Source organism: Mauremys mutica, chromosome 12 (assembly GCF_020497125.1).
Source record: "Mauremys mutica isolate MM-2020 ecotype Southern chromosome 12, ASM2049712v1, whole genome shotgun sequence".
Classification (NCBI taxonomy): Eukaryota; Metazoa; Chordata; order Testudines; family Geoemydidae; genus Mauremys; species Mauremys mutica.
The window spans coordinates 75,059,374-75,073,834 of NC_059083.1; the positions used below are offsets into that span (position 1 = coordinate 75,059,374).

Consider the following 14,461-nt stretch of genomic DNA (forward strand, 5'->3'; position numbering starts at 1 on the left):
AAAGTTGGGTCATTCCCCCCGCACCTTTGTTTCTAGAGTAGAGGGTGTTTTGAAACGTTCTGTTGTAATAGGTAGTCTGGAAACAGAAGGCTGAGAACCACTGCCTTAAATTCAGCATATTTTCCTTACCTAGGAAACAATATTGCAATTGGCTGGCCAGCTGAAAATACAGGTCTTTAAAAAGGGCAAAACAAAAAGAAAACATTCACATATACACAGAGTTGCCACTTAATTTTTTAAAAATTCTTTGCAAAAGTCTTCTAAAACAGAGACAAAATATTAGCACTTAGTCTACTTACAACCAGTGTCTTTAAGGCGGTTGATTGCATTTGAAAGAAGTCTCACACAACCCAGAAAACCAGCTCCTTGTTTTTTATGGATTTTCTTGTGGTTCCATACACTGATCGTTATTGAATCTGACTTCCCAATATATCTGAAAAGGGCAAAAATAAATAGCATTATAAAGTTACACATTGATAAAATAGTGAGAGTCTTAGGAAATCTAAGTGGGTGTAATTTAAGTGACATGGAGGCCCAGAAGACGATGTAAGCTGCACCACTTTAGACTTGCCACTGATCCAGTATCTCTAACAAAAGACTGTACAATACTTTGGTTCACACCTGCTGGATCCCTTGCAGTGTGAAATACATGGTATCTACAGAACTACAAAAACACTTTACTGACTACTTTGCAAAATTCAGATGAGTATTTCTCAAATTTTAGAAAATTTGAACACTGAAAGAGTTTGTTGTTGGTTGGTTGGTTGGTGGTTTTTAAGTTCACTTTTAAGAAGCATTTTATTTGCCAACCCATTTTTACAAGAAGCAATTTCGAAAGAACCTTTCCAAGTATTTTGGATATATCAACTATTGCCAACACTCTCTGGCTAGACACTGACAATATGTCTAAGTGAGAATGACTGGTATCTAATTGTTTAGTTAGTTCAATCATGGGCAATATAAATTTAAGAATTATGGTCCAGATCCTGAGAGGTGCTCCATTCCAAGCTCACAGATTCTGGTCTTCTTTAGATTATTACCAACTTCTTTTGAACAGAAAGTAAACAAATCAATTCAGCCATCCAGATACCACCACCACTTTCTACATACGTCCTCCCACATTCATTCTAGTTTATTTTCTTCTTATCTAAAAAAAGAGTTCTTAATGCAGTTGGTCATAAAGTTTAAATGATACTGTCAAGGCTGGCAGACCAAAAATTGGACCTACCTGTTGGGATTTAAATTGCAGCTGTACTCAAATAAGTGTTCATGTAACGCTTTTCCTCTGCTTCTTTCTTGTATGCAGGCCTTCAGAGCAGGATTCTTGGAGATTTCACTTTACTGCCTGCATACAAGAACAGAGCAGAGCAGGGAAGAGCGTTACTGTAGTTGCATACCTGTGAGTATGGAGGGGGGGGGAGGGGAGAAAAAACTACATCCTAGTTTTTTTAATATTAGTGTTAAAAAATGTTATTGATTTATCTGAAGTGAAGTTGTCAGCAGACCGCCAAATGTAACTCTGAAGGGAGGTCAGATTTTTGGCCTATCAACCTTGACAATGACAATTTCTGGAGACAGAAAAGCACAGGAGAAATACGGAAGGGAAGACCGGAATTCACTTGCACAATATTAGTTGTGACAGTTTACACTATACTTCATATACTTATTCTTGTATTCTTAAAACAGATTCCTGTGAGAACTTGTTATGAGCACTGAAGAATAAAAAAGCATAAGCCTTTTATTTTCCAGTATTTCCTTGTTGCTTTTAAAAAGGACAAAAAAATTGGCAAATAAAATTTCAAACCTATCTAGAAAATTAAGTAAATATATGTATTTCAATACTTTACTAATACAACATTTGAGGGTGAATTTTTATGGCTCAGAAGTAACTAATAAGTCCTCCACAGAAGGCAGGTAAGAGCTTCTATACTACTACTAACCAATTTAGCATCTGAATTTTGCACTAGAAAAATCTAGTCTCAGTATCATGTAAGGGGAGGAAGCCATTCGACTTACACTTGCCAAAGAAAGATGTTTTTTCCTCCTTTGGAAAAAACACTTCCTATAAACACTAGTGGACCTTGTTGGAAACAATGCTTAATCTTTTTTACTATGTAAATTGAGGCAGAGAAAAATTATAGTGGTATTTAAGGACTGAGCTGACATTTTCAGTCCATTGTTGGGACAGTAAATTACATTTGTTTCACATCAACTTGCAATAAAAATCAAACATAAAACCCTAGCTAGGAATTTTGTTTATTAAAAAAAATGTTCAAAGTCTTAAAACAAAGAAGTTAAACTCTGCTTCTTCACATAACAAATCCATTTCTCTTCTCCCATAGAGTTCCAGTGTATCCAAATCCTGAGAGTTTCCTCAATTCCACCCCCCGCCCCCCCGTTTAGGGTGACCAGACAGCAAATGTGAAAAATCAGGACAGGGGGGTAATAGGAGCCTATATAAGAAAAAGATCCAAAAATCGGGACATCTGGTCACCCTACCCCCTCACCCCACCCCACCCCACCCACACACCCACCCTCAATATCTACATCATGGCCTCCAGTGCTTGCAATTGAGACCATATGAAATATACTCGTGAAGAGGAAACCTCAAGAGATATAGTTCAGATAAGTAAGATACCCAGAAGTTAGCAATCTTAACCTTTCTATATCTCAAACTAGGATTTGCAAACTAGGATTTTGCACAAGAACAGGGTTTTATGAAATATCCTGGAAACAGGCTATTTTCAGTATTTCAGTACTTCCACCTCTAAACAAAATCAGGTAAGATAGAGGTTAATTAAATTAATTATTTTCTTTAACCTCAAAAAAAGGTTCAAGTCAAGTTTTAGACAAAGGGTTAGCTCTTATTTTAGATGAATTAGTTCACCAAGGTCCATAGGTAGCATTTCCTTCAGAGCCTATCCATTTTGCACCATTATAATCCAGAAGGGTTGCTGTCAAGTGACTTGCCTACCGTCGTGACACTAGGGCAAAGCACACTTTCTTTGCAGAACTCTGCCTGGGAGAGGAAAGCAGGAAGAAAGGGCGGGAAGGAATCTTTCCTTCCTGAAAAAGCACCTCTGAACAGACCAGATGTGCTGTCTCTAGAAAAGCAAAGAAAATGCAGCATAGAACTGGAAGCCAGGAAATCCCAATTTCTAATCCCTGATTTGACAGACTCCTTTTGTTGCTTTGGACAAGTTACTCACTTTCCCTCAGTGTTCCCATTTGTAAAAAAAGCTGATAATACTTCATAGCGGTGGTGCTAGGTTTAGACAATGTTTATGTGCTTTGAACATATAAAGCTCAGTAAAAGTGCCAAATATGATCTTTCAGGCATTGGGAAAAGCATGAGCAATAAGGAAAACACAAAAAGATGGAAAATAAGGGAGAAAAGGGAACACGACTAGGATAAGCATGGTATTTTATTGACATTTAACTACATCCAAAAAGCATCTCTTTGGCAATTTCTTTCTGGAAGGGCTCCCAGATTGTCCCCTACACACACCCAGCTGTATTAAGGAATTTAATCATTTATCAAATTCAACTGCTTCCTCTCACATTAAAATCTTAATTAAGGAGCACATATAGCCAAAAAAAAAAAAAAAAAGTACTATTGGTCCTCACAGTACTGCAAAAGCCTGGGCAGGGGGAAAAGTCTTATACAGGACAGAAACTACATGTGTACTGGGCTGAATCAGACTTAAGGAATGTGGGTTCCCTTAAAATTGGCAACCTAATTCAAACACAGTTCCACAAAACATAAAGATCCCTCTCACTGTACACTCAGATGCAGTATTATTAAAAAGCCTGTAAGTGTTAATTTGTTATGCAAAAGGTCCTAAACTTGGCATTCAGCAGACACACCGTAGCCAAGAGACAATGTTATTGGACATCAGACTATTACAATTATTAAAAAAAAACCCTTTTTAAGTAACTAAATATTTTATAGTAGAAAATTAAAATAATGCTGTATTTAATTACATCAGTTCTAAAAATTCTACATATTTGCACCTTCCTCTAGTTGATTTCCACAGAAGAGACCAAGTGGGCATTTTGCCATTGAGACACCATCTGTTATCCTTGGCGTGCATACTATTTCCTGTAACAGCACAAGTGTCATAAGTCAGAGACTAGCGTTCCCATGCAATGGTGTGTTGTTAGGGTAAACATTATGATGCCTTTAGAATCTACTGTATTATTATTTTCAGAAGAGGTCGGAAAGGCAAATAATCTCAGATTGCTGGGATTAATCATCAGCCTTTTTGGCAGTGGGCTACTTACTATTCTTACTATGACATTTTTCTAGACTTTCTGCAAAGGAAAAGATTACTTTATTTTAAAGTCTGCTTGGGATGCAGAGCTGAGAACTGGCATTAGTTATATCAAAGTAAGAATTCAGAATATATTTAAATCACATTCAGATTAATGTATTCTACAGAGTTAAACTTGTTTAATCAATTCAAGGCTCCTTAAGAGGACAATCATGTGGATAGCATTCTGGGGTTTAAGATACTTCTAACTGCCAAGCTAGACAACTTGGAGCTGAGAATATGTACATTTGAAAACGTTGTCAGGACAGTACACAGAGCTCGGATTTTTTATTTTTATTTTTTTAAGGTAAATAATTTTAATAATAGAAAATAGGTTTCTTAAATCACATCTAGTATTATGGGGTAATAGAGCAAGGGAGCAAAGGAAAAAGTTGGGTTTAAATGAAAATAAAGGAGAACAGAGTAAGTGAATGAAGAGAGAAGGGAGAGAAAGACGACTTTTTTTTTTTTTAAATGACTGATGAGTGAGATTCAGTGTGAGGTCAGACCTTAAGTACCGAGAGTGCTTTTGAATCCTACACCCTTTAAAGAGCCAACCTCTAAAGGAGGATCCATGAAGAATAATCATCTCTACAGGATCATACCCTAAAAGATATATGTATTAAGAGTAATGTTACCTATGAATGCAAACTAATTTTTCTTGGATTTCAGGTCCCTCAGATGAGACACACACAAACATGCCATCTCTTTTAAGAATTCATTACATAATAAAGCCATGGAGATAACTCTTCTAGAGCTCATGAAAGTATGAGCTAGCTACAGAGGAAAGACCTGCTTCTGTCTGCGGAGTTATTTATTGCTAACCTGAACAAGTCTTCTTTGATTTCTTCAGACACATAAGATTCTGAAAGTGAAAATGATGGATAAAAAAAACTAGGGCTGTCAATCGCAGTTAACTCAAAAAAATTAATCACAAAAAAATTGTGATGAATTGTAGTTTTAATCATACTGTTAAACAATTGGTATTCTATTGAAATTTATTCACTATTTTTGGATGATTTTCTACATTTCCAAATATATTGATTTAAATTACAACACTGAATACAAAGTGTACAGTGCTCACTTTATATTATTTTTATTACAAATATGGGCTCTGGAAAAATGACAAACAAAAAAATTTTATTTTTCAATTCACCTCATACAAGTACCATAATGCAATCTCTTTATCGTGAAAGTGCAACTTACAAATGTAATTTTTTTTGTTACATAACTGCATTCAAACAAACCAACGTAAAACTTTAGAACCTACAAGTCCACTCAGTCCTACTTCTTATTCAGCCAATCGCTAAGACAAACAAGTTTGTTTACATTTACATGAGATAATGCTGCTGGCTTCTTAATTTACAATGTCACCTGAAAGTGAGAACAGGTGTTCACATGGCACTTCTGTAGCTGGCATTGCAAGGTATTTACATGCCAAATATGGTAAACACTTATATGCCCCTTCATGCTTCAGCTACCATTCCAGAGGACATGCTTCCATGCTGATGATGCTCATTAAAAAAATGTGTTAATTAAATTTTGACCGAACTCTCTGAGGGAGAATAGAATGTCTCCTCCTCTGTCTCCCACCATTCTGCCATGTATTTCATATTATAGCAGTCTCGGATGATGACCCACCACATATTGTTCGTTTTAAGAACACTTTCATTGCAGATTTGACAAAATGCAAACCCAATGTGAGCTATATAAAGATAATTATAGCACTGCACCCAAGGTTTAAGAATCTGAAGTGCCTTCCAAAACCTGAGAGGGACGAGGTGTGGAGCGTGTTTTCAGATGTCTTAAAAGAACAACACTCTGATGTGGAAACTACAGAACCTGAACCACCAAAAAAGAAAAATCAACCTTCTGCTGGTGGCTTCTGACTCAGATGATGAAAGTGAACATGTGCCAGTCTGCACTGCTTTGAATCGTTATTGAGCAGAACCCATCATCAGCATGGATTCATGTCCTCTGGAAGGGTGGTTGAAGATGAAGGGACATATGAATGTTTAGCGCGTCTGGCATGTAAATAATCTTGCAACGCCAGCCACAACAGTGCCAGGTGAATGTCTGTTCTCACTTTCAGGTGACACTGTAAACAAGAAGTGGGCAGCATTATGGTAAGTACCATCAAATTATAGTAACTCGTTACTCCTTTTAAAAATCCCATAACTAGCTTTACAAAGCCACCAAGGTTGTGGGAAACACAAACTTGGCAACACTCTTTTCACTTTCCTTTCCCCCTTACTCTTTCTTTTTGTTCCTATAAAGAAGCTCATTAATGTGTGCTAATGGGTATTTCCAGAAAGAACAAAAAGAAAGGTAAGGGGGTGGGAAGAGAAAGAAAAAGAATGAGAGGAGGAAAGGAAAATGCAAGACTTCGGTACTGCTGCCAATTTTAATATATTTCACCAGCTGGCACCAATTTCTACAGCAGTATTTGCCATATCAACCCAGAAAACAAGTGCTCCTGATTACAATGCCTAATAAGTATGGCTAAGAAGAAATCTCTGAAAAAAATCAGTTCCTGAAGATTTAGACAATTCAGTTAATTGTATAAAATCAGCACCTTGACAGATTTAATAATTATGAAAATCAAAGCATTTTCAAGTTCTTTAAACATGAAAAGCATAGAGATGTTTTTCTCCTTATAACAAACTGCTTTTAAATCAAATTTGTTAGGAAATGGAAAAAAAGACTGCATATGCAGAGCTTGACTCTGGCCTAGGTTTTTATGGCACAATTACAAAGCTTTGAAAATATGCTTTGAAAAAAATGCTGTCCTTGGCTAAAATACTACAATCCCACTCCCCAGTAAAGCAATATTGTTTCATTAAATTATCAATGACATTTAGTGAAATAGTAATGCAAATGTTTTGTATCTTTCACCAAAAAATTCTGAAAATGTATTGTGCGTGTTAAGTCTTCAACCATTCAAGGAAGTGGAAGATCTGAGGTTACTTTAAACCAGATCTTTCACACTAGTGTTCTGCTGAAGATTTAGGATGCTGGCTGGAGCCATGGCTTTTTTTCCCTGGGAAGTCGGAGGCATGGAGTGGAGATATTTGTATAGGTATAAATTCAGTGATGCAGCTATGCTGGGGCAAATCCCTAGCATAGATATGCTGCACTGGTGCAAATCAGGGCTTGCACCCAGTGCGGTTTATCCTAGTTTTAAACAATTTGTATAATGGTGTGTGTGTGCGCGCTGAGAGCCACTCAACCAAGCTATAAGACCTCTATATAATGGAAACCATTTTAAGCCAGGGGTTGCAGGAGCACCCCCAGCATCTATGGTTTTAAACATTCTATGTAAAAGTGCTGCAGCAGTTAAAAACTTGTAAAAGCCCATTTTACACCAATGTGTTGTAGTTACACTGGAGGTCTGCACTGGAGTAGCCTGATCAATACAAATACTGCCACAAGACAGGCCCTAAGGAGTGAATGCAGATACTGGCAAAAAACAGGAATGGAGGGAAGACAATGTGAATGGAGGAATGGATTAAACTAGGATGTAATCAGTGACTAAAAAGAGCACAATGAGGCAAACTGTGCAAATAGTTCAAAGGCTCCTCTTTCTGCCTTTTACCCCAAGCACATATTGAAAGAACAAAAGGGAAGAAGAGAGCAGAGAAACAATATAATAAAAAGAAATTAAAAATCCCTAAAAAAACAAAATATTGTATTATTTCTGCACAGAAAATTCTCCCCCAGGGAGAGGCAAGAGAAAGAATGAACCACACATGACAGATGTATGTCATGTTGCTTACTTCACTACTGAAAGGAGCTCAGATACTATGGTGAGGATGGCAGTATAAAAACCTACACAGGATAGAAATGAAATACTTAGCACAAATTAAAGGGGAGTAAAAAAGGGAAAGAAGGAAACATTAGGACTGAAGAAAGATTTTGAAAGACGGAAGGAAAGATACCAAATTACATTGCAGAAATAAAAAATGGACTGTAAGAGGAAAGGAAGAATAAATGCTAAGGGAAATTTGGTAAACAATTTTTTTCCTTTTATTTTATGCACAGTCCAATATCAAAATGTTGGACAATAAAATAATCCAAACACCACTATGCTATCTGTAAAATGCATTGCAGACAGTGTATTAGAAAACATTCCGAGGTGTAATGTTGAGATGGGAAAGGTGTCATGGTGGTGCATGTATTTTTCACCCTGGCTAATAAGGTTTACTCCTCTGGCATTTTTTTCAAGCCCTGAACTTAATACTACTGTGAACATTTGGCAGTTTTGGAGTTTCTGTGCTTTTTAGAAGATTCAACTTCAAACCTTTGCTGTATTTTAGATATCACTGTTAACACCTACAGGTCATAATGCTGATTCCACTTTGGATCAAGCGTATTCTTCACAGTATCTGTAGAATGGCATTGGCCAGATCCGTCGACCACCACCTTAGCAAATGGATCAGGAAGTCCTATAGGAGGGGAGGAAAAACTCATAAAAGGGCATGCTTGAAAACTGAGAAAAATAAAATGATAATCAATACACAAGTGTGATTTTTTTTCTTGTATGCTGAGTATTTTGAAAACAGTCGTATTTAATCGGAGTCTGTCGTCATCACAATTTCAGCTCCAAGTAGGTTAACGTGATGTTTGCATTAGAATACTCAAAATTCAGGATAAAATACTTGCTTTGAAAGAGTTTTCAGATATTCCATATTCTCTACAAAAAATAATGTGTGTCTTATGTATACAAACTGACAGAACTACAATGTTAAACTGCCTTTAAGTAGATGAACAAACTGAGCTTTGCAACAGTGCTCTAAAGGTGACCTGCAAAGAAAAAAAAAAAGGTTTTTGACCTTGTTTGTTTTTCTCCCCTTATGTGTAAAGAGGATTAAACATTCCCCCTCCCCGTTAAAAAAAAAAATGTTTTTCCTTCTATTTTTACACTTGCCATTCAAATCTTGACTACTTGGGATGGAATTATGAATGACTGGAGGCCTGTTAGGACAACATGAAATATACCAAGCAAGTGCAATCTGACTGAGAAGGGAAGTAATTTTCATTCAAACTCTTTAAAACTGTTTGTTTTTTAATCCCTGTGAGTCAAATATTTACGGAGAAAAGCTCTTGTTATATAAGGCTCTAACCACTCTCAGCCCCCTCAACCCTGTGTAAGTTTCCAATGAACAGCCAACAAGGACTCCACTAAATTCACAGAAGATAACATTCCTGGTATTTAAGTTAAGTTACAAGCAGGATTTTTCAGTTATCCTTGCTAATTATTTGTATTATGGTAGTATTTACAGGCCCTGACTGAGATCAAGGCCCCATTCGGCTAGGCACTATACAAAACACATAGTAATGGACAGCCTCTTCCTCAGAGACCTTACAAACAAAATAAACATTAAGGCTTTACGGTCTTCTTTATATATCATAAGACACACAAAAAAGGGCACACATCCATCTTTTTCCTCTTTGCAGGTTATCTTTAAAGTTTAGGGTCTGCCGTTTTGGATTCTCCTGCTTTACCTACTAATCTCATTTGGAAGGAAGTTGATATATAGATATCTCTATCTCTATATCTGTGTGTGCGCACGCACACACAGACACACACACACGTAGTTGAGAAGAATCCTCTTTCCCTTCCAAAATATCATGAAAACTAGTGGAAGGTGCATAATTTCAGTTCAGGTGGGCAAATATGTATTCTGACTTGCTCATTAATTATAAAAAAGTGTATCTGCTTGTTAGACCAAAGGAACTCGTCCATGGTAAAATGGTTCAATGCATATTTATGTATGTAATACTAGTTTTTCTGAAAGCCTGCAATTTGCCTGAGAGAAGTTACTCAAAGTGAAAAACTTCTCTCTCCACTCTAAAGTCAGCACCAATATAATTGGTACATATGTGGGGAAAAAACACAGAATTTTTTGTTTAAAAAAAGATACTGCACATAATCAACCAATCATACTATTCAAACACCAAAAAGCGATCAGATCAATATTTTTAGATGAAAATCCTTCAGATTTATTAGCACCAAAAATGTCTTCAACCCATAAGCTTCCTTCCCCTCTCCACATCAGTCCAGAGGAGTTGTTGATATTTTTGTTCATTTGTTTGTTTGTTTTAAAAAACAGATTTAAAAAATACTCCCAGGATGAGTGACAGCTAAAAAGTTACAAGCGCTGAAGAACAGTGGGTTGGAAACACCACTATCTCCTTCAACACATGGATGTCAATGCACTATGATGCTGTGTTAAAAGTAGTGTACAGAACTTACGTAACATGTACCACACATATTAATTCATAAATTTTAATAGCTACTTACGGAAAAAATCCTTTTTCACCAAGTTTTTTGCACATAGTACTGCAAGGGAAACAAGAAATACATAATGAAATTACTGGTCATTAATATTTTAGAATTTCTTTATCTTCTCAGCATTCTAGAAAACCCAGTGCAAAGTAAAAATCTATGAATATCAAAGATGTGTGCAAGAAAACAAATTGTGATCACGGGCCATTTTTAATGATGTGTGAAGTAAATACAGAAGACTGAGCCAGAAGTTTCTTCTTTTGACAGTTACCCCAAGGTCAACTGTGGTGGAAGTTACAGAGAGGTGATGTTCTCAGTATGTGAGTGTGCTTTTCAGCACTTGAGACATGGCCATATTTTTATTCTAATTTTAAATCGCCAGAACATGCTAATATGTGGAGGAGGGATGGAACTGCATCAAGAAAAGAAAAGAAGGGCAGGTGCCTCTAGAACAGATTAGGGTGATTCCCCTATACCATATGCCCTCTTGGCATAATTCCTGATGGATGGTGATAAATGAAGTTAGCTTGCCCAGTACAACCACACTCTCACAAATTAAAGATTTAGAAGGCATAAATCATTTAGAGTTGCCATTTGTGTTTTCAGCTGTTATTCTTGATTCTAATTTTGCAGTTTCAGTGTCTCACTTTGAAAACTGGTTGCTATGATAGTACAAACCAGCTTTTTAAATGCATTCAATTCACACTTTATTAGAAGACAAAAATAGCCAATCTCCAGAGGGTATTCAGGGTACAATTAGTAAAACTTAATAAGGATGTAAGGAGATGGTGTACACATGTACGGAACACTTGTGGAAGTCTGTTAAACAAGCTTTGCCTTATATGAAAAATAAGAGTCAGATCAGAAATCATTTCAATTTAAAGAGCTGAAAAATCAGAACATAATGGAGATTGACTGAGGATCTTTTTGCCCCAGACACATATGCTAATCTATTAGCTACTTGAACTATAAGCTATGAAACTAAAACAATTTGGTTCTTTTAGAAAATATTTGCTCTATGTGCAGAAGCTTCCGGTTTATTAACTGTTTAAATCTGAACAGTAAAATGACTGTCTCGTTACTTAAACACAGATAAATACTAAATACATCAATCTAAATCACACCATAATCAATAGGTAAATTAATCCAGAAGGTAAATTATAACCATTTAATGGCAATTTTTCCATAGAATCCAAGTACCGTATATAATCGATCATAAGCCGGTTTGTTTATAAGCCGACACTGCCCCTTCCCCAGATGGATAAGTAAAAATGGAAAAATTTTATAACCCGTTCATAAGCCGACCCTATAATTCAGGGGTCAGCAAACTTTGGGCCATCAGGATAAGCCACTGGTGGGCCGAGATGGTTTGTTTACCTCAAGCGTCCCCTGGCACAGAGGTAAGCAAACGAAGTGTCCCGGCTTACCCTGTCGGGCTGGGACAGCAACTGGTGGGGAAATGTTTGGGGGGAGAGCTGAGAGTCAGGGTATCAACCTCTGTGACCATCCCCCACATGACCCCACCCCTAGCCTGGGACCCCCACACTCTCCCCATCCCATCCCTTCCCATCCTATCTGGGGAGGGCCAGGGGAGGATGTCTCTGACCTGGCTGGAGCTGCTCCGGCAGGCTGGGTAGCGCGGCCGCAGCCTGCTCCAGTGGGCCAGACCGGGCGGCATGGCCGCAGCCTGCTCCGGTGGGCAGGGCCAGCTTTAAGCAGATTCCCCCGCGCCCACACCCAAGAGGGCCCTGTGCCTTAGGCATCTTCTAAATTTTTTTTTTTTTAAACTCATCCAGCAGCAGCGGGGGCAGGGGGAGGGGAGGTGTATGCTCCGGGGCTTCGGCGGCAGGGGGTCCTTCGGCGCCATGGAAGACCCGGAGCGGACCCCCTGCTGCCAAAGTGCTGCCGAAGCCCTGGACTGTCGCCTGCTATTCAAATCGGGCCCCACCATTCATAAAGCCGGCCCAGCCATTCATAAAGCCGGCCCCAGACCAGGCAGTGCGGTCGCAGCATGTTCCAGCGGGCTGGGCCGTGCTCCGGCGGGCCGGGCGACAGAGCCACAAACTGCTCTGGGGGGCGGGGCTGAGCGGCACGGCTGCAGCCCGCCAGCTCCGGAGCTGCAGCTGCTTCGGAGGCTGGGGGGAGAGCAGTGTGGCCAGAAGCGGAGAGACGCTGGCCCCGCCTCTTCCCTTCTGGCTCTGATGGCTGTGCTGCCTCTCCTTGCTCTCTCTGTTGGGGGGGGTGTCCCACTTCTCCCCCTCTATACCTGTTCATAAGCCAACCCCCTTCTCCAGTGCTTCCCTTTTTTACTCAAAAAATTCGGCTTATGAACGAGTATATACGGTAATTGTCTAAATAAGGTCAGATTTTTAAGGTTTTATAATTGATTTTTCTGTAAAAATCAATATCTATTTTGAAAACTAAATGGGTCTGAATAACTGAGACATACCTGTACTAAATGAAGTTGTTTTAAAATAGTTTAAAACAAGACTGAGAGAGAGAGCTAGTCTCAAAATGTTGTACAGAGAATTTCCTTACACACAAAACAGTTTTGTTTAAAAACTTTCTATTGAGTAACGATGGCTATACTCATTTCCTGGTTGACATATCTTGATTTTTTTCACTTAGCGTGTACCTTTCTGCTTTACTTGCCCACTAGCATCAAAAGAATTAAGATACTTGAACACCAGAGACCTAAAATTGAGTGGTTTTGCCTAGTTCTAAATAATTTATCAAAGATCTATCTTCCTTTCAGTTCTATATAAATTGCAAGACTTCCCAGATGAAAATTTGGTGCGTTAGTCAGACTCACCAGTCTAGATTGACTGGTATTCCTGCTTTCACACCATCTAACAAGGAAACTAACTAGATTAACTTTTGTCTTGCTGCTCAGGTGGCTCCCCAGTATCTGTCTTCTGAAACCCAGAGAAAGATTCCACCCTCACTACATGAAACTTCAAAAACAACCTTCTGAGTAGGCACTAGAAGCTGGGTAGCACCTTGGAGATCTAAATTAAAGAATCAGATTGCAGAATCACTACAAAAACTCTTTTCTTGACAAGACCACACTAAGAATGAACTGAATGGGAAAATCCAACCACATGAAATTGTAGATGACCACTCAGAAAAGAAGAAGGCTGAATTCAAGAACAGCCCAATATTTAATCTTTCATGCTGGTTAAAAACAAAAAAGCTACAATTATCAGCACCACATAATCACCAGCCTCAACTGAGGCAGTTTTCTTCCCTCTCTTTGCCAACAAAGTAGCTATATATTTACAAGTGATGTTTTTATGAAAGACTTGCACTTGGCAAAATTGAAGGAAACCTTTTAAATAAAAAACAAGCATGCACTTGGACAATTTTACAGATCACACTGTACTCAGAAAAAAAGTAAAACATGAGCACAAGTGATACGGAGAAAGGCTTTGCTACTTAGCTGGACACTACATATGGCAGAATTTTGAAAAACATGAATTATAAATGGATCCTTATTTTTAAAGTTCTCTTCTGTTAGAAAGTTCCCTTTCAGGGGTTATGAGTCCTTCACCTGAGATATTACTACACTTTAAGAAGATTGGAGAGAAGAAATAGGCAATGATGTGGCCGAACGATCAAGTAAGTATTTACAGCCCATGTCCATGCCCTTAATGAATGAGGAGATAGCATTATTACAATTTCTGTACCCTCTGGTAACCACCGGTCCAAAGTTAGCATCCACTGCGATACTTATCAGTTTGTCTTCATTAATTTATTTTCAGAAACACGGTTTCTTTTGTCCCTCTCTAATCGTATTACTGCACAAGCAAATGAGCTATTAAAATATTGCAGTTAATATTATAATTTTAAAAGAGAGCAA

At 38.1% G+C, this 14,461-nt stretch overlaps 1 protein-coding gene across 4 annotated transcripts in view; it reads right to left on the bottom strand.

Annotated features, from left to right (window-relative positions):
* The window catches only part of SMURF2 (SMAD specific E3 ubiquitin protein ligase 2), an 88,795-nt gene that overhangs the window by 42,975 nt on the left and 31,359 nt on the right, over positions 1 to 14,461 (bottom strand). For 2 of the 4 annotated variants that reach the window (XM_044981272.1, XM_044981270.1), the window contains exons 2-4: positions 10,618 to 10,656; positions 8,650 to 8,758; positions 300 to 433 (exon numbers count right to left, since the gene is read on the bottom strand). In XM_044981272.1, the coding sequence (XP_044837207.1) occupies positions 300 to 433; positions 8,650 to 8,758; positions 10,618 to 10,656 (282 nt within the window). Of the gene's footprint in view, positions 1 to 299; positions 434 to 4,014; positions 4,097 to 8,649; positions 8,759 to 10,617; positions 10,657 to 14,461 lie in introns of those variants that run through there. The other 2 variants (XM_044981271.1, XM_044981273.1) reach the window with 2 other exon arrangements.